The 27,116-nt window shown below is 38.9% G+C and overlaps 1 protein-coding gene and 1 long non-coding RNA gene across 9 annotated transcripts in view; one reads left to right on the forward strand and one right to left on the reverse strand.

Moving 5' to 3' along the window:
- MYLK (myosin light chain kinase) overlaps positions 1 to 27,116 on the forward strand; it is a 272,240-nt gene that overhangs the window by 223,198 nt on the left and 21,926 nt on the right. For all 8 annotated transcript variants that reach the window (XM_072985155.2, XM_072985164.2, XM_072985149.2 and 5 more), the window contains 6 exons: positions 1,244 to 1,397; positions 12,228 to 12,530; positions 14,819 to 14,860; positions 14,945 to 15,038; positions 19,662 to 19,865; positions 26,249 to 26,466. In XM_072985155.2, the coding sequence (XP_072841256.2) occupies positions 1,244 to 1,397; positions 12,228 to 12,530; positions 14,819 to 14,860; positions 14,945 to 15,038; positions 19,662 to 19,865; positions 26,249 to 26,466 (1,015 nt within the window). The remainder of the gene's footprint in view (positions 1 to 1,243; positions 1,398 to 12,227; positions 12,531 to 14,818; positions 14,861 to 14,944; positions 15,039 to 19,661; positions 19,866 to 26,248; positions 26,467 to 27,116) is intronic.
- Positions 12,882 to 14,487, reverse strand: LOC144583126 (uncharacterized). The gene is made up of 2 exons (XR_013536744.1): positions 14,334 to 14,487; positions 12,882 to 13,506 (listed from the first exon to the last, which is right to left on the reverse strand). It is a non-coding gene; the product is annotated as an uncharacterized LOC144583126 (long non-coding RNA).

Here is a 27,116-nt window from a genome sequence, read left to right on the forward strand (position 1 = left end):
ATTTGCAGAGTGCTAGTAAAAGCACTGAATGGAGCTGGAAGAAGACAAAACAATGCCTTCAGAGAAGCAAAACTCTACTTCCATCTCAAGAAGCTAGGATTCTGTTACTAGCCTTGAAGGAACAGCTGCAGGAGGCTACTTTTTGTGGTCTTGTGTCAAAAGAAACAATGTAACCTAGACTTCCATTTTGATTTTTTTTTTAATTGTCTGAAGATGTATGGCAGAACCAGGCGAACTAAATAGCCTTCATTTACATGAAAACCTTGTGAAGGGAGCTGGACAAATCCTTCTCTAATGGGAAGGAAGGGGGATGGTGAGGAGGTTACTGCTGCTACTATATATTTTCCTGTTTAGAGCATACAATGCTTTATTACAATTAACTAAAAGCCTTCACACTGGCCGCCCCATGGATCAACTTTGCAAATATCCCACTCTAAACATTCTTGACATTTTGTTCTCTAGTTCATATGTTAGTTGTGTAGAGGAGTGGTTCTGTTTGCAAGATTTACATTGCAGATCTAGATTTCATTCCTTTGAGCATCATCCTTCTCTCGCTCCCATGCACCTGAATGGGACATTTTATGGAATATAATAAATACTGAGAATGAGATCTACAGTCTAGGCATTCTACAGCAAGATACAGCCTTTTTCTAGGTTCAATGTTGGGTGGTTTTCCAGCAGTATATGACAGCTGGGATAGAAAAAGTCTCAGTAAGTGTATTGTTTTTTGGCATTGTGTTATTTTTTGTCCCATATAAAGTAATTTATTGGGTTTAAAAAGTATTTCATGACTTCTCATGGCAAACTATGGTACAGAGAAGCACACATTATATACTCTGGTTCTAAATGGATTGTGCTGTTCAGAGGGGAGGCAATGGCACTCACATGGAGTTCACAGAATATGAGAAGTGAAATTTACCCTAAACCACTGCAAACCTCACAATTAACCCCAAAATACAGTAGAATTGCCTTTGAGGTCCAAAAATATCATGCAGTTCACTCAATGCAGTGTGAGTGTGTGTGTGTTTAATTAATGGTGTATGAGAGGCAATGGAAGTGCGGCAAATTTAAATGTGAAAATGTCAATGTGAGAACAAATTGAAGGATGGGCTGACAGGTAAGAAGGATTGGTGACCCAACAAAACACATTCTTATAATTATATTCTGTCTGGCAAGTTCTGGCTGAGACCGTTACCTTATGTTTTCAGGGCTCCTATCTTAATATTTCAATTTGACTTGACAGATCCAAGAGAATGAGCACATCAAAATTGAGAATGCTGAGAACAGCAGTAAGCTAACTATCTGCTCCACAAAGCAGGAACATTGTGGGTGTTATACTTTAGTCGTAGAAAACAAGCAAGGCAGCAGGCAAGCCCAGGTTAATCTCACTGTTGTAGGTAAGTACATTACAATACAATTTTATCTTAAATTTCTATATTTCTGGAACCACTCTTTGTCCTGGTTTAAAATACATGAGCTTTTTATATGATATGGTAATATTTCATAAATGAGCTTGCAAGAAAGTAAACAACTCAAGAGTGCAGTAATTAGAAATATGAATCATGTTTTCAGTTAAGAAGGCTTACCAGTGTCTTCAAATCAAGTAATGTCTTCAGCTGATCAATGTCTTTGCACTGGTTTTTTGCCATCAATTGATGCAACATGTATATGCATGCAGTTTATGCCCCACCATGTGTACAAAATGAGATCTAGCAAATGGCTGAGATAAGGCTTTTGAAGTAGTCTGCTTCCAATTAAAAATAGTCTATCTCAATTTGTTTTAATTTTAACTATATTTCATGTACATCCATAGTTTTAAATTATGCAACACTCTGAATGAATGAACTATTATGTTTATGTAATAACTTGTGATTGTAGTATAAAATTGTCCTGAATTGTTTAACAAGCTCAAAGAATAACTTTTCATTGTGACTTGTTCTCTCTTTGGTCAGTTTGACGAGTTCATGATTTCAGAAAATATGTTTGATTTTATTCACAACTGTTGTTTTTAGAGGAATAGGTACAGGAATATCTTTTTAATAGAAAGATGAAGAAAATTTTAATTTTGCATGCTTGACTGCCACTTTAGCATCCTTTAAGTCTTTTTTTACAGGCTTGTATTAGTTTGTCAGTCATACTCATGACTGCCAAGTCAGAAAGTCACACATTGGCAGATACACCCTCTTATCATGTTAATCCTGTATTTGATATTAACATAGGAGTAATATGACAAGAGGATATGCTTCCCATTTGAACAGTATTTAAACCTACCATATCTGTACTTATGCAGCATTAGTACACCACGTTGGAAGTTAATAGACATTGGCTAAAATTGAGTTGCACAGTTACACAAATAGTGTGATTTTTATACGCAAATTGCCTGTTAGATGTTGAGACATGCAGCTTAGTGTGCAGCAGATGATGTCTGAGGAGATTTCTAAACTTATGGCAATTCCCTTCCAAAAGTGAAGCCATTTGTGTAACTATGAAACAAGATTTCAGCCATTGTGTTTCATACTAGCTCTTGTAAGTAAGGCTGTGTTGCATCAAAAAAGATGGATATAAGGATAAGCATTAGTGCGAGGAGAGAATCAGTTTTTTCTTTCTCTCTAAAATATTGTCAAAGCTTCATCTACCAATACCGTCTTAGCTATATCGATAAACAACAGACTCATTCACCAGGGTTTATGTTAAACATGTTTTTTTGCAGTTTTTATCAGAGCTACCGAGAGCTTTCTGCCAACTATCTTCAATTGTCCTCACTTTCATTTGGTGTCACAATGACAATGCAGGCATACTCTGGTTTTTAATATATTTTATCCAGAAATCTAACCCCACCCCACCTGATCCACCCTCAGAAGGGCATGACAGATGTACACATCATGTACACTGGTTTTAAAAAACAGAGGGTTATGACTATGCGCAACTGTAATAATTTAAAAAGTTGCTAGCCCTCAGGGTTGTGCTAAAAACATGCCTGATTTCTGCTGACGGTGATGGGAAAGCAGAGTTTGGGATGTTTTTAATGAGCAAAGAAAGGAAGGGATTGAAATAACACACAGAAGCTGTTTTGGACAATGAAATGTGGAAAGTTCACTCTAGTTAGAAGGGCAATGTGGTTTTATGAGGGAGAAGTTTTGTTTACTGTAGAACGTGATAGCTGTATAAAGATACATCCTAAGCTCAATTTTTTAAAAATAAAACATGCCAATTTCCCGTCCTCCAAGGCCATGTTTATACTAAAGATAGAATTCATTAATATCTATATGGAATAGTGCCTTTAAATTACAGCCCTTTCCTCCCTTGGAAATATAAGCTGCACAGAGTGGTTTTTTCCCAGTGAAAGCAGAATGGTTTACAGTGACCCCCAAGCCCTGAGAGCGGTAACATAGAGTTCAGTTATGGCCTTTTATGGTTTCATTTTTCTCCCAGAGATGAATCTCAAGTGCAACCCTTGCCAGCAATGTCGGCATGGATATTATCCAACAGGCTTTAGTAGTATATTAAATACCTTCTCTGGCTACACAGCTTAGCCCATGGAAAGGAATTAAGTGTTGTTTCGTGTTCTCTCTTTCTCCAGCTGGTGAATATTGCAATAGCTAATAATAGAATGGAAAGGTAGCACGATGCCTCCAAATTAAAAAGTGGTTAAGGTATCTAAAAAGGGACTACCTTGTGAGTGTGGCTTCCTTTCTGAAGCAGATCTTCTGTCTTGGGGCAGAATCCCTGAATTATCAAACACCATGTGAGCTGAGCAGTCAAGGCATTCAGACCTTTTCCTAGCTAGGACAGAAAAAGAGCCTCAGAGCTTAGAAAGGTTTTTTTAAATAGAATTTGTTACCATTATACTTCCAAGGCCTGAAGACCCTCACAGTTCATTACTAATATATTAAATTATACTATATTATATTAAGTATTAAACACTAAAGTTTTGCTTTCCCTTTCCCCAAAACTAGCAACAGAACCTTTTTTTTGGGGGGGTGGAATCTGACTACAGCATGTGGTACAGCTCAAACTATGTACAGTAATATTCTTCCTCAACCATGTAATGAGGTCACCAGGTCAGGTCTTAAGCCGTTTAGATACTTCAGCTACTTTTTATGTTACTATATTACCATTCCACACTTTTATAAACAGCTGTGAACTATAAAAAGAACTCTGCAATTATAACAATGAAGAGCCTTATAGCTCCTTAAAAATATATATGCTTATTTATAAGACTTCACCCCACCTCCATTCTATACAGCTAAATTTGGTGCATTCCATTGCAAGCATTTCCGTGAATATACAGTAATTGTGTTAATCTGCTACTGAAAAAAATAAGAAAGTCTTATCACATTATTACTGTATTGCATTGGATTATATTGCATGAAACATCTTTCTTCCGGGACTGAAATGCAAGATGGCATGCAATATAATTAAAAAGCAGTATCACTAAAACACAATATATTATAAATATTAAAATATAGTAGCTAGAATCTGATTGTGAATTTATGCCAGCATTGAGTACATTGCATAAATTATAGCAGTGAATTTTCTCTAATTAACGTGTTGCCACTCATATTGCTACTTGTGTGCCCGACCACTTGACTGACAGGCAGTTAGGAATGTGAAGGATAACTCATTAATTAGCAGTAGTTCACTACTGTGATTTACACAATGGGATGATGGGCAATTAGATCAGTATAATATTAAAGCACAATTAGGTAAAAATGCTTTATAATGTCACAGTTGAAATAATAATAAGGGAAACTAAAAATTAAAGGAGATCAGCCCAAGAAAAGTTGATTTTTGTTTGACAAGATTTATTTGGCATAAAGTTTAGCTTAACTTGTCATGAAAAGATACAGCTACACCACAAAGGGAAAGAGGTTGCCCATCATGGCTACAAGTCACAGATGTTGTGCAACTTAGGTAAACCTTTATTTCTGAGGAAATGAATCAATTACAACAAGTATTTGTAACTAGTTCCTTCCAAGATCTAGAGAGTATATAAAAGGAAACCACTGTCTAGAACCAATGAATTAATTCCATCTTAGCCCTTTTCCCATTCCTGTGGGCCCTTACAATCAGCAGGTCAATTAATGTGAGCCATTCTAAGGATGCTGGGAGGCCTGAAACATGGCACACAGGTAAGTACCACATTCAGAATGCAACCAAGTTATTGGTCATTTTGAAAGTACCCCCTTAGCCAAAGTTCCTCCTGCTGCTGCCCTGTGGAAAGGAAGGGTTTCTTTCTTTGTATTCAAGGAGACTCTGGCACACAGTTTGCATCCAAATTTCCAACTTATCTTGTATATATGTTAAAGTGGGAGATCTTCTTTCCTAATATTTGGATTGACTGAAGAAAAATGAGTACTTTAAAATGACTGGGTATCATTTCTGTTTTCTTGCTCTTGTTTTGTTTCACACCATAGCTGTGGCTTGGAGACTCCACAGGTATTGAATTATGGGACACCAAGAACACATGCTGATGTTTATTTAGGAAGTTGGAATGCTTCATAAAATGAAGTGAGGAATTGGCATGACATGAACACTTAAGTGTGAGGTCAACATAAAAGTTTGCTTGGTCCGGAAACTTTTGAAAGTACTTCAGTTAGTCAACTTAAAGCATTCCAACATAAGACAAATTTAGATCTGATCATACAGCATCTAGGGCATAAGATGGATTTTGTTCCTCCCTTCCTGAATATAATTTGGAGACCATTTCTCCCATTCCATGGAAGGAATAACTCTTGTCCTTGCTGGTCTCCTCATAAGAAAGAGACTGGTTTAGGAAGTGCATTGTAACCCCCATTTCCTGCAGTATATTTATTACAGTCTTGGATGCCTGCACACAACATTTGTACTCATAGAGATGAAACTCTTTCTGCCCAGTCTGAATTGTAATGAATAGGTAGTTCTCTACTTCTGTCAAAGGGGAGTACAGATATCTGTCAGATAGCCTGAACATTACCTCCTGCGTCTGTGTATATATTTTTTTTCATTCAGCTGAGGTTTTGTGCTCTACGTTAAAAATGAAAATATTTAAGGGCACTGGAACAGGACAGAAGAAGACAACTTTAAATATAAAACTTGATGTTGGGTTTTAGTGCTACAGATCAAACCCTTTTAAAAGAAGGAAAAAGAAAAGGCACTAGCCGAACAGAAGAAAGGGCACTAGCTGACCTGAAGCAATCAGTGGGTCCTAGAGAGGAGCCCACTGGTTGCCTGGAGGTCACCTAGTGCCCTTCCATAATAGAAAATGGTCACAAAAATATCAACTGCAATTAGTCAATATATTTGTGATTTTCCAGCTGTAAATATCTGTCTCTATACTTCAGGAGTTTTGCAATTTGAAAACAAATCTAGACAGGGATGAACAGTACTGTGGGTGCCCTCCACCATTCATTATTTACATTTTCCAAACAGTATAAAATTCCTAGACTCCTATCTCTATAACAATGGCTGAAATCCTGTTACTTGTAGTAGGTCATACTAGAGTAGTCCTATTGAAACCATGGGATCCGGTGAGTCAACTCCTCCAAAAGTTTCATTGATTCAGTGGTCCTACTCTTGTTGTGACTTACTACACTAAAGTAAGTTGCAACAAGAGCAGGCCCATTTGAATCAATGCAACTTACAGAAGAGCGTTGGAATTTTTCAAGGAATTGGCTCACCAAATCACAATTGATTCAGTAGGTCTACACTAAGCAAGAGAATTTCAGTGAACGTCTGCATATGGTTATAAACTCTGACATTAGCACTCAGCATGGTTGGTCACCTAACAGGCCCCTCAAAAAGAATCCATAATGGTTGGTGTCGTGTCGAACCCCACCCCTCCCAATTTATTAAAGTGCTGAACATGCTTGGAAACAATGGGCGAAACAAAGCTGTAGCCATCTGCCAAATTTTTTTCCCACTGGAATGACTCTGGACTCTGTTAAACAGACCTTCAGAAAAGAAAATATTGGGCCACTGCAGTCATGCCCAGCAGTTCATTGTGTGTGCACCACCCTCATAAAAAATGTTAAGAATAATGAATCCCTACCCACTGCCGCCTTAGACATATAGTGAGTGGAAGGAGGATAGCCTGTACTGTATTCTGTTACTGTTACTCATTTTGCCTGAGACCCTCTTGAAGGTGCTATTCACCCTCAGTATTGTCTTTCCTTTATTAGGTAGTAAGAGAATATTATTCAAATAACTGTATATTGACAATAAAACAAGAAAGCGGGTGACAGGACTCAGGGGAAATGTGGAATTATCCCTGAGATTTTAAAAGCATCTGGTTTTATCTAAAGCAGATTAATTCGTTATTTTTCATTATTATCATCATAGTTATCTTCATTATTGTCAGCAAATCTTATCTACATATACAAGATCTGTGCTGAAATTATACCACGCCCCAAATAGTTTTTTGTAAAATATTCGCACAGCTTTTTATTACAAAATTAAATCAGCAAATACTTCCTCTGATTACACATGTCCAGTCTTTGTCTTCCTTATTACTGGGAGCAAGATTTGTTTTTACATAATTTAGCAGATTAACAATTAAAGTGCACTCCCTTAAAATGTTCTTGGAAGCAAGTTCCACTAAAGCCAGCTAGGATCTATTTAAGAGGACAGAAGAAGAGACCACCTTTGCATGGTGAACACTCATGTGTCTCTCGGAAGCAGGGTAAGAAAGCCATAGTCCCTTGGTTTTTTTTTTTTTTTTTTTTTTTTTTTTTTTTTTTTTTGTTCCAACAGACTTTAGATACCATTGTTAACAGCTATGGACACCTCTCTCTTTGTTCAGATGGCCTCTGCTGCAGATATATAGTGCTCCTTGATAGCAATGTTGGGGGACTCTTTGTGCTGTGATACCTCACCATTGGCAAGACTGGAGAACTGGAGCTCAACATCATCCAACGAAGACAAGTTAGCCATATGTTCTTAGACTCTGTGTTGCCTCCTGCCACACACTGCATTGACAGCTGGAGGGAGTACATTAAAAAAGAATAATATCAAAAAAACTAGGAGGCATCCTTCAGTCTCGAAAGACTGTGGTAATGTGCTCTGAATAGAGGTCTTGGAACAGCATCTAGTGTGGCTGAGAAGGCCAATTTGAGAGTGACAAACCCTTCCACACTGAAGACAAATATAATCTGTCCCCTGTCCAGCTCCCTGATTTTGCTGATTTCAGGAGTGCCTCTTTGCCTCGGCCTGCTGAACAAGGGTCTCTTCAAATTGGGAGAGGCCATTCTGCACCGCCTGCCTCCAGGCTGAACGCTCAGGTGTCAAGGTTTCCCACCTGTTGAGGTCCATTCCTAAGGCCTTCAGATCCCGCTTTCAGATATCCTTGTATCACAGCTGTGGTCTCCCTCTGGGGCGCTTTCCCTCCACTAATTCTCCATACAGGAGATCTTTTGGAATCTGACTGTCAGCCATTCTCACAACATGTCCAAGCCAATGTAGATGTCGCTGTTTCAGTAATGTATACATGCTAACAATTCCAGCTTGTTCTAGGACTACTCTATTGGGAACTTTGTCCTGCCAGGTGATACCAAAAATGCGTCAGAGACAACGCGTATGGAAAATGTTCAACTTGCTCTCCTGCCATGCATAAAGGGTCCAAGACAGGCTCTATAGACCTGGATCTTGGCTATATGCCATCAGCTTCTTATTGAGCCATACTCTCTTTGTGAGTCTAGAGAACATGGTAGCTGCCAATGTGTTTATCCACCTCGACATCTAGAGAGAGAATGTCAGAGATCGTTGAACCAAGGTACACGAAATCATGAACAACCTCCAGTTCTTGTTTAGAAATGGTAATAGAGGGAGATGAGTCCACACCCTGCCCCATGACTTGTGTTTTCTTTCAGCTGATTGTTAGTCCAAAATCTTGGCAGGCCTTACTAAAATGGTTCATAAGTTGTTGGAGGTCTTCAGCAGAATGAGTAACAACAGCTGCATCATCGGCGAATAGGAAGTCTTGAGTGCATTTCAGCTGGACTTTGGTCTTCGCTTTTAATCTAGAGAGATTAAAGAGCTTTCCATTTGATCTAGTCCAGAGATAGACACCTTCTGTTGCAGTTCCAAAGGCGTGCTTCAGCATGATAGCAAAAAAGATCCCAAACAGGTTTGGCATGAGGACACAGTCCTGTTTCACTCCACTTTGGATGTCAAAGGGATATGATATTGAGCCTTCATGAAAGGACCTGATGATGTTAAGGAGTCGAGGTGGACATCCAATCTTGGGAAGTGTTTTAAAAATGCCATCCCTAATAATCAAATCAAAGGCCTTTGTAAGACCTATGAAGGCCACAAAGAGTGGCTGTTGTTGTTCCCTACATTTCTCCTGCAACTCTCTGAGGGAGAATACCATGCCAGTGGTGGATTTATTAGCTCGAAATCCACACTGTGATTCTGGATAGACTCTGTCTGCAAGCACCTGGAGCCTCTTCAGCACAACACGGGCAAGCAGCTGCCCTACAACGCTGAGAAGAGAGGTGCCACAGTAGCTATTACAGTCATCCCTGTCACCTTTGTTCTTGTACAATGTGACAGTGTTTGCATCCTTCATGTCCTGTGGTGCTCCACCTCCCCTCCAGCAAAGACAAAAGATTTCATGCAGCTCAGTGGTGATGGTCTCTTTACAGCACTTCAACAGAGATGTTATCCTTCCCAGGTGCCTTGCTGGAGGCAAGGGAATCCAAGGCCACTTTTATTTCTGCTAAAGTTGGTTCGCTCTCCAACTCTTCCAAAACAGGCAGGTACTCGATGTTATTTAATGCTTCCTCGGTTACTACATTCTCTCTGGAATATAGCTCAGAGTAGTGCTGCACCCAGCGTTCCATCTGCTGTGCTCGGTCCTGGATGATCATGCCTGTAGCAGTCTTCAAAGGAGCAGATGCTTGATATCATCATACATTCCCTTCATGTTACCTGTGTGCACTGTTATCTGTATCCAAGAGCAGAGCTGAAGCCAATAATCGTTAGAACATCTCCTGGAAGTCTTTTGGACTTTGCTATGAGCAACTCGAAGAGCCTGCAAGTTGTACTGCTAGGACAGGCTTTGTGTGCTGTTAGTGCTCTTCTCTTACCCTTGATGGCTGGCATCAACTCCTCCAAATGGGCTTCAAACCAGTCTGCCGTCTTTTTGGTCTTCTTGCCAAATGTGGACAAGGCAGAGTTATAAACAGCATTCTTGAAATATTCCCATTGTTCTGGTGCATTTGCACCAGCTGGGCCTTGCTTGAGCAAATTCCTCCACTTTTCTCTGATCGTGAGTCTTGCTGATGTCAATACGTGGTCTTCCTTTTTCATGTGATACAATCTCTTTATTCTCAGTTTTACTCTGCTGTACACCAGGGAGTGATCAGTATCCCAGTCAGCACCCTGATAACTGTGTGTGATCATAATACTAGGAAGGCTAGAGTGTCTAGTGAGGATCAAAAATCATGGCCAGGTGTATAGGCCAGGCTCATTTCTTTAAAGCAAGTTCCAAAATGGAGGTTGCATTACTGTGGAGTTAGTTAGAGGCAGGAGCTTACAGATTTCAACCAGGTGATGTTGGTATCTAAAAGAGTTTCTCTGGTGTCTTTCTACATTGGTTGGTGAACATAAAATCTGTCTATGATAATGTTTTGGATGAACCTTTCTTGTTGTCTTTCTATATTCCTTTCTCCTTTTCCTTTAGAAGATGAGGACTAGCACATGGCGACCAATCTGAAAAGGGATTATGTGTTTTAAAAGCAATAGAACTGCAGAGGTGAATGAGTACAACACTTAGGGGTGATAAGGTGAATAGAAAGTTTGTCTGAAGCAATCAACATTCATCTTAAAACATCTAAACATCTAGTCTACAGTCTTGCCCAAATACAAAGATGTGGATAGGCTGTGGATCTATACTGAACAGAGATCTGTGGAGAACCAACATTGCTGACATGGTTGTTTACACGGTCATACCTCAGAGATATCACAGTTGTATCAAATTTTGTTAATTCTAAGTTGTTTCTTCTAATTATTCCCCTACCTACAGTATATAAATAAAGGCAGAAATACAAAAATGTGACCCAAACCACCTTGCTATAAGCCATATTCAACCGTAATCACAAACTGACAGGACTACTGGAAGTCTGGAGTCAAAGCGAAGTAGTGTAGCATAGTTTCTTGTAATACAGTGGTGCCTCGCACAACGGGTGCCTCACACAACGATGAATTCACACAACGATGCCTTTTTCTGTTAAATTTGCCGCCTCACACAGCGATGTTTCCTATGGGGGATTTTCACACAACGATCTCCCTTTTCGCTCCTGTAAAAGTGTCTTACAATGTTTGGAAGCCGTTTTAAATGCTTGCAATGGTTAGCCAACCTCCTGAAACCTATGCAAACTGATTTTCGTGTTGTTCTGACACTTTGTTAATTTATGATGATTTTTTGTTTTCTCCATTGGAAACCATTAGACAGACCATCCAATGGTTTCCAATGGAAAAAACAAAAAATCATCATAAATTAACGAAGTGTCAGAACAACACCAAAATCAGTTTGCTTAGGTTTCAGGAGGTGGGCTAACCATTGCAATCATTTAAAACAGCGTCCAAACATTGTAAGACACTTTTACAGGAGCAAAAGAAGGACTTCGCAAAGCCATTGAAATTTATTGAGTCGGCTTCAATACATTCCAATGAAGGAAACATTGTTTCACACAGCGATGTTTCCTATGGGGATTTTCACTCAGCGATGGCAATCCGTTCCAATTGGAACGGATTAACCGGTTTTCAATGCATTCCTATGGGAAATGGTGTTTCACAGAACGATGTTTCACAGAACATTGATTTTTTTGGAACCAATTAACATCGTTGTGTGAGGCACCACTGTATATACAATAGTTAATACATAACAAAGCAGCAACTTCAATATCATCATAGAATTCCAGAGCTGGAAGGGACCCTGTGGATTATTGAGTCCAGCTCCTATCAAGGAGGCATAGTGAGGAATGACCAGGGGTTCCCTTTTAGCCGAATCACTTCCACCTTCTGGTTCTTGCTGCTTTCTGGAGAGGATAATTGTAGAAACATTTGATCAAACCTCTAATTAAAACACGTGAGGAAGTACATTATTAGGCTAACAACCAAACTCCTATTGGATTCAACTTTAGATCTACTTGCACATGACTGCCTCCATGAGAGGGAAATAGGAGAGTGGTTTTTCCAACAATCTGCCTATTTGTGTGTGTGTGTGTGTTTTTCTCTCTGTACAGATAAACCTGATCCTCCAGCAGGAACGCCTTGCGCCTCAGACATCAGGAGTTCTTCCCTTACCATCTCATGGTATGGCTCCTCCTATGATGGTGGAAGTGCAGTGCAGTCCTACACAGTGGAAATCTGGGACACAGTAGACAAGAAATGGACAGATCTCACAACTTGTCGTAGCACTTCTTACAATGTACAGGACCTGTTACCTGACAGGGAGTACAAATTCCGGGTGCGAGCTGCTAATGTTTATGGGATAAGTGAACCAAGTCATGAATCTGATCTAGTAAACGTTGGAGAGAAGCAAGAAGGTAAGTCTGTACCACAATAGGAGATATAATAAAATATATTTCTAAACTATCTGACCTTGAATTCGCATTCTTCAAGCTAAACTGATCACTCTGCTTGAAGTGGATGTGTATAAATTAAAAACTGGTATGTTTATGCTACTGCATCTGCTTATGGTACCAGTGATTGGAAGATCTAGGTTTGGAGTCTGATTGAATGGTTGAGCGTTTGAGTCAAACTGCATGATACAGATAGTACATCGTCAGAATCAGGAATTCCTTGAATGATACAAGAAGTCTAATGTTCCTATACACAAACTTTCTTATCTTTCTGTCTTGCAACTTAGCTCACTTTGTTTTGTGATTGGTCACCAAGAGGTAAACATGGACTTTATTTATTAATCTAATTTCTCAGGCACAAAATTCTGTGAAAGTGCTGTGAACTTCTCATGATTTGTTCTCTTTAGCATCTGATTTAACAGAGAAAGAAAGAGATTGAAGGGGAATACTATGAGTTTTAGTGCTTTGAAAAGACTCTCAACTTGTGGCTTCACAGACACCACAGCAATTATTTGTCTCAGACTTATGATCTCTTATTGCATCTCAGGTACTAGTAACATTTTGCTATTGGATCAGTGGTGTGTTATGGAGGAGACTGTGTGGTATGGGACACAGTGCCATGATGTGTTGTCTAAAAAGTCCTAGGTCAAACATTAGCTTATCATCCCATATGGTGATTGTCTACAAAACATACATCTTGGAGATTCTTGTTGTCGTGCTTGGTATCTCCTTAAAGGGCTTGTTCGATAGTTCAGTGAGATAGGTATCTGTGGAGCCAGAAGTTAGGAATTTGTTATTTGTTTCCCCATTTTCTACTTAGTTGTTTTGCATCGTCTTGCTTCAATAATTTTTCTTAGCAGAGGTGGTGAGTACAGGGAGGAGCAGAGAACAGAGCCAGTAGAAATGCTGATGATATGGATGCTGCACATCATGTTGAATTCTGCAAGAGTTAAGCACAAAAATATAACAGATCACATCCTGAAACTTGCCCATATCTTCAAGCAAAAACTCAGAGTCTATGAACTATCAGTGTGTAGAGTTGCTGTATATATCCATCTACGTAGCACTGAGAGGTTTCATCTCTTAAAAAAAAAACATTACTTACTTTAAGAAATTAAGTCCTTTTACCCCAGCTTTTTAACATCCAGCCCATGGGGAATGGATTATGTGTTCCAAAACCCTTTTCCTGTTTTTGAATACATTCTATACATATGCCTTTGTAGGTTTAACTGACTCCAGTATAACCACAAAGAGTTCATAATATTATCCAAAAGTAGAATAACATTGCAGTAGCTCAGAGCTATTTGATATTCAGAAGTTCAGGTCCTCCAGCTTCTGTTCACTGAGGATATCAATGGACATCTTGCTGAAGATCAGAATGCCTCTCATTTATAGACACTGAAAATACCCTAGGAGTGTTTACTTTTAAACAAGGGACAATAGAAGAGCTGGAAGTTCATAGTGGCCCAGGGGGAAAAACACGGACTGGAATGCCCCCTCCCTATCACTGCTGAAACAAATTCCTTGCTAACCTTTAATCGTGTCAAACAGTTTATGTTGGCAAATGGTAATGAAAGTTATTTATAACACAGAAAAGGTAATTTTTTCAGCCGCTGCTTCTTGTATTATGAAGTGTAGAATGGGGTAGGTGGGGAAAACAAGGGTGATCAGGCATGGCACTGAGCGCTGAATGGCATTTTTGCCCCCATCATTATCCTCCCAGACTTCTTGTAGCTTTCTAGCTAAACATGGAGGAAATGTACTTACCTTGTTGAGAACAGCTGGGCCTCTCCATTCTTCTCAGGCAGTCAGACATGTTGTGCTTCATCTGGATGCTTCTGGTAGGTTGTTACAGTACAGTCTTGTCCTTCTAGTGCTGCAATACAGGACTCTTAGCAGCCATGAGTTCCTTCAGTGCCACCTACACTGGCAATTAGGCAGATCCCAAAGCAATGATAATGTTGTTTAATGATACGTATGCATCTGCAAACATATTTAGGGTTGAATATGGATAAACAATGGAATCTGGGCTTTGTGATGGGATATTTTTTAAAGAAGGCATAAAGAATGGTTGATTAAGGGGTAAAAGTAGTTACTGTAATTTTAATTGTAAATGTAAGCTTTGTTGTTGTTGGTATAGATTTATTTGCTATGTGTTTATATTCCATTCTACTGTACACCACCCAAAGTGGCCATTGGACAGATGGGCAGTATAGAAGTGCAATCAATCAATCAATCAATGTTTGTTTTAGGCCCTAAAGAAGAGGAAGAAGAAGCAGAAGTGTCTGATAATGGTAAGAAATTTGCTATTTCACCATGTTAAATTTCTTGGTTGTGGCCTTTCTTGTAACTAAATGTTTTTTCCTGCCAACTTCTAGAAGAGAAAGAACCAGAAGTAGAATATCGGACTGTGACCATCAATACAGAACAGAAAGTTACAGACTTCTACAACGTTGAAGAAAGATTAGGCTCGTAAGTGTAACACTAATAAACCATGTTATGCCCTTTTTCTGGTTGGGATTTTACGTTGTCTTGGTGAAAATATACCATCATGTTGCCTAAGACATGGGCCTGAAGGCAGTTTATACTAAACTGGGTCATATAGTATGGTATTTGACACACACTGTTAATAACAAAGAAAACAAATATCCTGGTCTCTGCCTAGGGATGTAAAGAAGCCAAATATCCCTTCTCATGGAGCTCAGTCTCACTTTTCATTTATCTAATAAATTTGCCTTTTCTTGATCTCTGTTTAGGATTCCTTCCTAGTCAGTTTGACTTTCCAGCTCTCTTTTGACAGCTGGTTCTGTCACAGAGAAGCTTATATTAGAGTCCAAAATATAAGGTTTCCTCATATGAAATAATAAAATAATAAAACATAACATACATTATAGTACTGTCTTGTGTTCTCCTTAGTCTTCTGGGCCATGCTTCATAGCATCCTTAGCTGAGGCAGCCCGTCAGGTAGGATAAACTGAGATCCCAAATTCTCATTTCTTGGCCTTCTCCTAGTTTCCATTTTCTTTCCCTGTGTGGCTACCCTATGTGGCACCAGGTGTTGTGAAGAAAGAAGCATCATCCCAGATAAGTATCAGCCTCCTCCCTCATGGATCTCTGTAGTTACTTGAAGGAAAAGTAATTTTAATGTGCAAATTACAATTGAAATTATATTGGAAATAAAATTAGGTTGCAGTCTTAAGCACACTCGGTGTGGTCACACAGGAAAATATATCACATTTTGGACTGCTTGTGGAAGGGTCCAGTGTGGTCTGTTTCACATGATGTACAAGGAATTGTGCTTGAGCCCAACCTTAACCCTTTTTGGTTCAGCTGTACAGCTACTATTTTAGGGGGCTGGGCTGTTGAAATTCCCCAACAGATGGAAGGGTTGCTTGAAGGAAGATCGCTCCCTGCAAAATGGTCTTTCCGGTGCAGTTGATCATTCGCCTTTCCAGTCACCTTATTGCACTATTACTTAGTACTGTAGTTAGTTCTCTGAGTGTATCAGTAAGACTGAATCTAAAAAGTATTCATGTGAAATATATGCCATAATTTATTTTTCAGAAATCTAACGTATAGTACCCATCTAGTTAATTCCCTACATGAAGGCACAGAAATGCCTTTTGAATTTTTTGTAGCCTCACTCTCTATATTTTTCTAATTCTGTTACCAATAGATTTCTTATCAACATGATTCCTTGATTAGGCCTACTTTTTTAAAAAAGGCACAAAATACATGTGATCTTTTGGGGTGGTCACAACCTTCTCGTGCATGGTGTTAAAAGAGACACAGGAAAGAGGGATTGGGAAAATACAGGCGAAAAACAAAGGCAAAACGAGGCCAGACCTTAAAGTCTTTATGTACTCTTCCTGGCCCCGTTGTGATGGCGCAGGAAGAAACAGCAGCTATTCAAATGTGGTTCTCTCACGTGGCCAGCGTACTGCTGTGTTGCAACAAGAAATAGTCAGCTTTATTTTATCTAATCTTGTAAATGAACTTCTCCCTTTCTTTAAAGCCTCCGGCAATGATTCCAGAAATTACTGCAGTGTCAAGAGCAACTCAAAGCTCAGAAATAGAAATCCAATTTAAGTTATGCTGTTCAGTCTGACTCATTAGACTGCTTCACAGGTTCATTATATCAAACCGGTTCCCACTGCAACTAGGAGAAATCCCTTGCTAGGAGTGGGTGTAATCCTCAAAGGATACAAGCCTTAATTTAATGGCACCTTCTTAGTGAAGGTCAACTATAAATTGCTTATCTTTGGCCTCACCCAGTTGTAGAATTTTTTTCTGTCTTAAGGACTGAGTCCTGCACTGATATTATTGGAATGTCTCTGGTATCGAAATGTCTTACCACACTTTTTATTAGGAGCTTTTTCTGAGTCTCCATGCCTTTTTTTCCTCCCAAAATAATTGGTTTAAATTTTTATTTTAAAAAAATGGGCCACTTTATGACCAGGAAGTTTTTAAGTGCCATAGGGTTTCCTGTCATTTTAGTGCTAATGTATGACAGGAAACTGGGCACAACTGCAGTCAGGAACTGCCTCCTTGTATAGTCCTGTAGTGGAGATATATATGCAGAGAGCTCAAAGTCACCAGTGTCTATGGTGGTAATGCTGTAGAAGTACTTTGGCACCAGTTAACAGATACCAGAGGAATCCCAGTAAACTCCAAGATTCTCCATCACCAAGGGATGAAAAAGATACAAAACAAGATAGAACAAATGATATATCAGAACACACACACACACTTTTTGATTCTATGAATGCAGCTTACCTGTCATGCAATAGCACATTTCTCATATGGATTTCTTGTCAGAGATGGCCTCCCATTTTCTCAAAAGCATGGCTTCTTTTCAAACCATAATACCTTTTTAAGCCACTCATGTCTTTTTCAGGTACATATGTACAAGACTGTAATAGGTGACCCAACTATCATTAGTACCATTGGTTATACCCAAAGTTTTTATTCTTGAATCTAATGGTCTCAGGTTCAACTATAAAAAGTATGGGTATAACCATTAAATCTGGTCTGTTCAAGTGCACAGAATGAATATGTGTTGCATGACCCATGGAATGAATGGAATGTACTTCTGAGTAAACATACATAGGGTCATGTTGTTAATATAGGATAGAATCCTGTTTGCAATATTGCAGACCATGTGTATGCAGAACACTTGTATACACTTAGCTTTGGAAGATTCATTTCTTAATTATTATTTAGAGGTTGAAGGTCACTTGATTGTCACTGATAGTTATCACTTACTTATTTATTTACTTATAGGAATTTGGATGGAAGAGTGAGAAATATACTAAAAATGGCCAGAAATGTTACCATGAAAATGGTAAAGAATGAAATTTAACAGGAAAAAAAAAAGATTCAGAGTGAGGATTTTTTAAAAAATTACCTGATCAACCCAACTCTTCTTTTCAATGCTTGTTGAAACAGAAATCCTTTAACATTCTGGCAGAACTTCAAGAGTGTTGGGAATGGATAAATCTTTCCGGGGAAAGAACTACACAGTCTGGGCAGTAGCCAAGAAGGTTCTGTCCCCGGTATTCTGGCGTCTAAATTTAGAAGACAAGAGTAGGACCTCACCTAAGGATCTAGAGTAGATTGGGAACATGTGACCTTCCAAATGTTGCTGAACTACAGATCCACCAATCCTTGTCCATCAACTAGGGCCAATGGAAGTAAAAAAACTAACAATACCTAGAGTGCCTCATATTCCTCACTCCTGATTTAGAGAGCAAGTAGACTCACAGGAGAGAAGATGGTTCAGAAAGGTTATGTATCTTACCAAGAGTTTTCAGAGACTTTCTGTAGCTTTAAATTATAATAACATTTAGAGAGGAGGAAAAAAACAGCTGTAAAAGACAAAAACATGAAACTGCACTGGCACATTGCATTTTGAGATATTTCTCTATGTTAACAGAAGTTCTTCACTTGCTTTGGAAGTTGAGTCATGGCAAATGGACTTCTTTCTTATTAGATTGAAATGTTTCACAACTCATCCAAGTAGCTTCTTCAATCTGAGGAAAGTTGGTAAGAGACCCCTGATATATCCTTCATATTGGTTTCACCAAGGGGGAGTGAGTGAAATCCCACTTCAGCAGTCCTTCTCCACCCATTGTCATGGGTCATTATTAACAGTGGTTTTTCTGGTGGGTGTGGTCATGATCTTTCTGGGGATGGATGAAAGGGCAGCATGATATATGGGAGACACACCCTGTCCTTTTCCATCTAACGAGCCTATTCAGACCAAGGGGAAGTGAAACCAACATGGAGGATATATCGGGGGTCTCCTACCAACTCTCCTCAAACTGAAGAAGCTGCTTGGATGAGTAGTGAAACGTTTCAGCCTAATAAGAAAGAAATCCAGGTGCGATGACTCAACTTCCAGATAACCTCACCTGGATGAGAATCTTCACAAATATATTCTTCACTTGCTTCTAATGCTTCCTAAAGTCGTACCTGGGACTACCTCTCTTTTAGTTCATATAAGGAGATTTGCTAAGTATGTCTGAAACACTGTATTGTTGTAGCTGTCTTTCTGTCTAGTTCTTCCATACCTCCCCAGTGCAAGTAATCTTACACAAATTCAAACCACATTTTTAATAAAATCTGACTTTTTTAATATGGGAGAGGCCAAAGGCTCTGTGATCAATTCTTGGCATCCTGTTAAAACTCATATATCTGGTATTATGGAATGCCTATGTGAGAGAGACACTGGAGAGCCATGGCCTATCAAAGTAGACAAAACTGGACTAGCCAGACAGAGAAGGTGTCTGACTTGGTATGCAGCTGATTTTTCATGCATGTGACTATAGCACCATGTGCTTTATCATTTATTTGCATTGGACTTGGGGCCAGAGGTTGAAGTCATTCCTTTTTAAAATTCTAGCTGCCAGAGTCTCCCAGCACTGAGCTCAGTTTAGGTATCTCAATGCCCATCACCAGAGTGATCACCAGAATTATCACGTGAATAATTCCAGAGCACCAGGAAGCATGTTCTGCAATATTGTTTTCAGAATGCATTACTAACTGGTCGTTAACCGCTTAACTCATTTCATGAGGATTTTCTGTATTTCTCAGGGGCAAATTTGGACAAGTTTTCCGGCTTGTTGAGAAGAAAACTGGAAAAGTGTGGGCAGGAAAATTTTTTAAAGCTTATTCAGCTAAGGATAAGGAAAACATACGGCAAGAGATCAGCATTATGAACTGTCTGCACCATCCAAAGCTTGTCCAATGTGTAGACGCTTTTGAGGAGAAAGCTAACATTGTCATGGTCTTGGAAATGTAAGTACAAATGAGACTGTAGAAGGAAAAGTGGCAGCATTAATATTTTGGAACTCATTTGAAGGCTCCCTGGTTCTCTAACAAAGCTGCAAATTCTGCTACTTGTTGTTAATGATGTTACTTGCCCTTGGAAGGCAGATACCACATTCTGCCAAAAGTGGAAATAAGTTGTGAAGATTTTGACTTGGGATAACTTGCATGTTATTTTTGGATCTCTCTTTCCACTCTGTCCCATTCCCTCTCCATTGGTTGCTGCACTGGTTGGCATGGATCCATTCGTCCCAACTAGCAGCAGAAGTAATGAGTGCAAAGAAGTATGTGAGCATCTTAGATGTCACAAGTCTGCAGGACAGATTTGGCTTGCATGATGCCTGTTGATCATTACTGTTGGTATCCTGATGTTTCCAGCTACTGCCTGAAACAGCTTTTCTCAACCTGGTGCATCCCAGATATATATATCTCCTATATCCTGGATATATTTACTGCAAATTGCTGTGTTCCTGACCATAGGTCATACTGATTGGAGCTGATGGAAGCCCAAAACATCTGGAAAGTACCACCCTGGCCTCAAATACAAATAACACAAATGGAAAATGAAATATATGGTTAAAGAAGCAAGTTGACTTGCTATTTTAAGATTTTTTTTTCCTCTCTGATTTTGGTTTAGAAAATGCTAAATGTCTTAGGGGAGAGGGCAGCTTCTGTTTAAAACATATCTTGGTATGATAGAATTAAGCCATTGTTTGTGACCTGTACATCTTTTAGGACACTGCACCATTTCTTTTAGCAAAGGAGAAAATATCCGAGATGTGACTTGACTGACTTGATTTTGACCTACTCACAATAATCCATGATTGCCATTTCTTTCTTTGAGATCAGCCCCTTTGGTGATTTCAGGGATCCTTTAGTTTTCTGTCATTGGCTTTCTCGGTGCTAAGTATGTATCTGCCTTCAGGGAGGTACCTTGTACTGTCTAGCCTCATTTCACATGATCATCATGCTGTCAGTGTTGACTAATTGTCTTTGCAGTAGTAGCAATCAAAGGTGATTATCTGCTGTTGCAGAGGAATTTGCAGTGGTGTTGTGTCTTTCATTTCACTTAAAACGTTTGAGATATGTATCATACTTCCTTTGAGTAGTCCAAAATAAGCTAATGTATTCATACTGACAGTTGTACTTAGTTTTTGCTACTAAGTTCCACATAATTCAAAATGCAAATAAACATTCTATGTATTTAAACAGATAATGGGAGCTAGACAGCACTTATATCAAACCTTTTCTGGATCTATTTGAGGGGTGCACTTAATCACTAAGATATGACTAATAAACAGAAACAATTAAGCAGTAAATACGTATAAATATTTCTGTTTATTAGTCATTGTTATAAGTATATATGAATTCTACTTAAATATGTCACTGAATGCATATGTATGTAGCCAATTTTCTCTTTTGATCTGCTTTTTGTGTTCCAAATCTTGGGTTTTATTGCAGGTTCTCTGTGGAGACTACAAGCAATGGAATCTATGAAAAAGCAAATAATTTCTACCACTGTTATGTAATGCAGAGTCTTACTTAATTGTGTGTGTGTGTGTGTTGATTTAGGCATATGGGACTTAATAGGTTGAGTAGGAAGCCAAATTTAAAAACCTGTCCAATGAGATCAGTCTAACCTTTGACTTTATTTTGTAGCTTTATGAAAATAAGTTGGGCCTTTTTTTCATACTCTTCCTTTCCAGGACTATCCTTTTTTAAAACAGAAAAGAAGAAAAAGGTTGCCATTCATTTTCAAACAATAAGGACAGTTTCAAGGCCTTTATTACATAAAAATAAAGACCATAGCAGGAACAAACTCATATTTTACAGTATGTTTCCAATCTTTTAATACATTGACTGAAATAGCAAGTGGCAACTTGACTATGCTCACTGAATCAATGGGCTTACTCTAGCTGTGGCTTACTTCCGAGTTTCAGCCATTACCTTTTAAAGCTAAGAAGGGTCTAGTTAGTGTTCTCCTTGGGTTTTTGGCCCTTATGGAAAGAAACCGGCAAAGCACACCTTATTTATCTACCAACCCCTGACAGTGGAGTCTGTTTTTCATTTTTGTGCTCACTTCCTGCCATTAAAGGTTAATTTCATCTCTCTACTACCATCCGCTAAAATGTCCACTCACAGTCCATAATTCCCCAAGAGATGTGCACATGAGTTATATATCTGTCTCCCTGCTTCTCCATCTGCCTGTCTCTGTAGCTAGCTAGCTAGCTTGGAAAGTTACTTATAAAAAGAATATATAGAACAAAATGCTGAGGCTGTGGCTGAGTAGTGGTAGAATGATGCTGTAGATACTGGAGTCTCATCTTGTGGCTGCTCAGTTCTCAGGGTAAATGACAAGGACCTGCATCCATACTTGTGCCCCAAGGTAAATTATTGGGACGTCAGGATAGTCACAATGGGAGTGAGCAGGAATTTCTCTGCTTGACTCAGTATGGCCTGTGAGCATGTGAACTGGGGAGTGCCAGTGCTCCGTTTCAAATGTTTGTGAGGCCCTTTCTGAGGAATATTTTGGAAGCCTTTTCCAATCCAGCACAGAGTATCTGGGGATTAGAAACAGGTGGTTAAGACCTCCCTATTCACATACGTCCCAGGAGTACTCAGATCATAACCTCATTAATGTAATTATTCACACGTTCCCATCTTTGGAGTAGCAGCAGCAGCAGCACTGGGGAGGGACCCTTGCTCCTCTTATTAATTTATCAAAGATTTGGACCAGAAGGAGCTGCCGTATGCTGCTTTCTATTTTACCTGGTTCAATAGAAGGATGAATAAACCAATGTTGTTGTTGCCTGGTCACTGGGGTGTGGGGTTCAGGTAACTCCAAAACATTGTTTCTCAACCTGATGCCCTCCAAATATTTTGGACTAGAACAGTGGTCACCAACCTTGGGTACCTCAGGGTTTTTTTGGATTCCAACTTCAAGAAACTCTCACCAGCGCAGCTGGTGGTGGTGGCTTCTGGGAATTACCGTACAGTCCAAGAACACCTGTGTAACAGCCACTCTCAAACCTCAAAGAGTGGTTGCTACTTTACTTTAAAACTCTGCTGCCACCAACTTATCCTTGAAAAATCAAAAAAGGACAAGTGTAACTTTTCAAAACAAAATCTGGTTTATTGATTACAAAAATAAGAATGGTAAATCACAGGTAAAAATCAAGTAGTCAATCACTGTTAATAAAAACACTGGCTCACACAGACTTTTCTTCACTGACAGGCTCACTCACTCACTCTAACTACTAATCACTTTAAACTCTCAGCTCAAAACTCTCATCTGCTCTCACACACTCTTCACCCCTCCTTTTTATATCAGCTCCTCCCCTTAAGTTCCACCCTCCGTCACACCATTGGCTGATGACTCACTGCCCAGCTGTGACGGACAGGTGATGCTATGGCTGCCCGTTACAACCTGGGACACCCAAGATTGAGAATCACTGGACTACACACATGTTGGTCTGGAATGATATGGCTGCAGCCCAGAATATATGGAAGACGCCAGAAATAATGTACATGTCCTCGCCACCACCACCTGGTCACATATCTAAACTGTATACAAGATACAGCAATACCGACATGATGCAGAGATGATATCTTTGTTATGTAATGTCCATGAATTGTTTTATTTTTAGGTTTTAAATTTGACCAGGTTGGTGATAGTGGGGTGTGTATATATATTTATAAAGTGATCCTGTTTAGCCTGGAATTGGGAACTGGCAGTGCTAATGGAAAACAGGAGGAATGTATGACATGTGTTGGACTGCATACAACTTGGTACAGCATTAATTTATTCTACCTCCTGACCCTGCAAAAAGAAATTTTAATGGAGTACATGAAGATTAAAAAGCATTTCAGCTATATTAGCTTGTTATGCACAGTCATTTTAGGTCAGACTGAATGCCAAAGAAAATTCATATATCTTTGTTTTTCTGAAGGAAATTATTATTATTTTTAATGCCTGCCTAGAACAAACTGCCATGTTAGTGTACAGATGGCTACAGCGTTATCCAAGTAAGGATACAAACACCTGATAGAAAACATGATTTCTAAGAGGAATCCCCTCTTTTCTTTTGCATGACAAAAGACTTCTTCTAAGAAGATGGCTACAATGACAAGTCTAAAAACAAAACCAGTGGGTTAGGCATATGCAGCTGTAATTAATACTGTACATTAGTTAGTTAAATAATTAATTCATCTAGTAATATTATTAATTTAAAATTATGAAGATTTCTTTAAATTACACCCAGTGTGAATGGATATGACTGTTGTGCAACTTGGAATCTTTTAACCATCAGTGGCTCACGCTAGGAGGGGGGCACCTTACACCACCACAGCAAGACCTCCCAATATTGTTGACCATAGTGACAGGAAACCTGTGCTGGGAAAATTAACCATTAATTATTCTAAGCATGACCTTGCAGTGCACAGGATTTCTTTTCATTTGGTTCCAATAAACCCAGGAATTTTGAATAATTAAGTACAGTTTAATTTTAAATGAGAAACTAGCAATTCATTGTTGTCAGACTCTGGTGTTGTGTAAACATCCTTCCACACCTTTCTTGGATAACGCTGTAGCCATCTATACACTAACATGGCAGTAATTCAATTCTTCAAAAAACCCTCCAATTTATGAATGTGGGATATTGTGTTTTTGTACCCATGATTCAGAAAGCCAGAAAATGGCTCAGTATCGTGCCCGTGTTGCCAACAGATAAAAGGATGTCAGGCTTTACATAGCAAAGGGCAGCCTAAATGTTGACAACACCAATGGCAGTAATCAAGATTCTAAGATTCTCTCTAGTGCTCAGTACCATTCACAAAGTGATGCCACACAAGGGAAAATTCTAGAAGCTGACTTCTTGTTTTTTATCAGTTAACTACATCTCACCCAAACACAAAGCAATAGTCAGGGCTGTTTTTCAACTGTGAAACGTAGCGGGCTGTCTTGTGAGGTAGGTCAGACTAAGAGGCATGACTAAGAGGCCTAATGTCACCCAGTTAACTTCACAACTGAGGGATCTCAATCTAGGTCTCTCCATTTATAGTCCAGGACTCTAACCACCACCATGCAGGTGCAGTATCTTACTCACAGGCCAGACTCTTACTGGGGATTTATGCTAGCATAAGTGTAATTGCGTAAATCTTGACAGTGAATTGTTGTTAATTAACAAGTTGTTGCTTACATTCCTTGTCACATGCCACTCACAGAACCAGAGGCATGGAGAGGAATGCAAAGTAGCACCACACTAATCAGTGGCAACTTGCTGCCATGGTTGATATACCGGTAATTACAGAAACACTGGCATAAATCCCCAATAGTATTCTGTGTACAGAATCTTTTCATATAAAATATTGCTGTATTGTCATTACTAAGAAGACAAAAGATAGATAACAAAGCGAAGTGACCCTTTTCATTAGAGGAAGTGTTGGGAAAGAGCAGAGGCTTTCCCTTTCCCTTTAAAAGAATTTTTATTCATTCGGCTGGTAGGAATGCCAGTATGAAAAGTTATATCCTGTAGAGCAAAAGAGATCTTCTGAGCTGTGACTGGGATGGACTGTATCTCTCACACAGATCATATTATGTATCTTTCCTTTAACCAGTTGATATGTAAATCAGAGCAAGTATTGCTCTGTTACTTCTGACAATTTATTAATCAGTTCTGTTTGGTTTATCAACTGTGGCTCTTCCTTGGCAGGAATAGTTTAAAAACAGTGGTACCTGCATTAATAACTACACAATTGTATTACTTTGCATGAAACATGGAGCCATCCTTGAAAATGATGCATGAACAGGTAGTACAGAACCCAGCTGTTGAGATTCTAAAGTTGGCATACCTAGGTGAAGTTGTGTTAAATCAGCCTACTAATAGGGTAGTCAGAGCAGAATTTTTCTTAACACCTTCCATAAGAGAAGTGAACTTAAAATCTATAGAAGAAAATGTCTTCTTGGAGGTGGTATTGACTTTGGAATGCCCCCCTGTGAGAGGCTAACAATATTCAATTTACCAGATTAAAACCTTTCAACTTGCGCTGAAATTTTAAAATGTTTAAGCTGTTATATTTTAATTTAAATCTGAATGTTTAATACTTGTTGATAACTTTAAGTCTCTTAACGCTGCTGTTTATGTTTAATTCTTTTTTTACACTGGAGTTTATGGATTTATGGATATTGTACAGTTTCATTCCTATATATATGCATGCATATTGGGTGGGAGGACCTTTTGACATTAAAGCACTGCTCTAGTTTATGTATGTCTCTTCACTGCATTATGCAAGACAATGTATCTAAAAGTTAAAATCCATAAGAAACTCTCTTTTTATTTATTTATTTTTTTTAGTGTTTCTGGCGGGGAGCTCTTTGAGAGAATCATTGATGAGGATTTTGAGCTAACAGAGAGAGAGTGCATTAAATACATGAAGCAGATCTCAGAAGGTGTACAGTACATTCATAAACAGGGGATTGTTCATTTGGATTTGAAGCCTGAAAATATTATGTGTGTCAACAAGACGGGTACAAGAATCAAGTTGATTGACTTTGGACTTGCACGACGACTAGGTAAAAATACCCCTGAGTTTATCTAAAAGAAGAGTGGGCAACTTGATGAATAATTTTTATCATGTGAAGATATCTCAAGTCCTCAGGACTATTTCATTTCATTCAAAACTGGCATGTCTTTCCTCTTGTGTAGTTTGCATGATGCTCAAAGCTTGCTAGAAAGCTACAGAGTCCTGCGTTTTGGATCTCCCCCATTCATTTAGATTTGCATATCCTGAGATTCCAGAGCTGCATGATGAAAGTTTTACTCTGGGCCATCACTGTTCTTATTCACCAATGGGGACTGTCACATTAGGCTTCAGCAGGCAAAATGAGATATATGGGGAAGGGACAGAATAAAGCAAGTTCAAATGAGGATTTTTGTTGTTGTTGTTGTTGTTGTTAGGTATACAAAGTTCACAGTTCTTTGTGAACTCCAGTGCAAACCAAAACTGATGCTTGCTTAAGTGAAATCCCTTAAAGGTGCTGTTTGTGTTCCTGGTTGCCTGTCTCATCATGCAATCAGGTGCATGCCCAGGACTTCATTAATAAATAGCCATTTTCCACTGTGATGTATCATGTCAATTTAAATATGCATTGCCAAATGGATACTAACCACTACAGTAAAAAATATATGCTTGTTTAAATATATATTTATGCTCTCAATTTTG

Source organism: Pogona vitticeps, chromosome 1, assembly GCF_051106095.1.
Source record: "Pogona vitticeps strain Pit_001003342236 chromosome 1, PviZW2.1, whole genome shotgun sequence".
NCBI classification, from domain to species: Eukaryota; Metazoa; Chordata; class Lepidosauria; order Squamata; family Agamidae; genus Pogona; species Pogona vitticeps.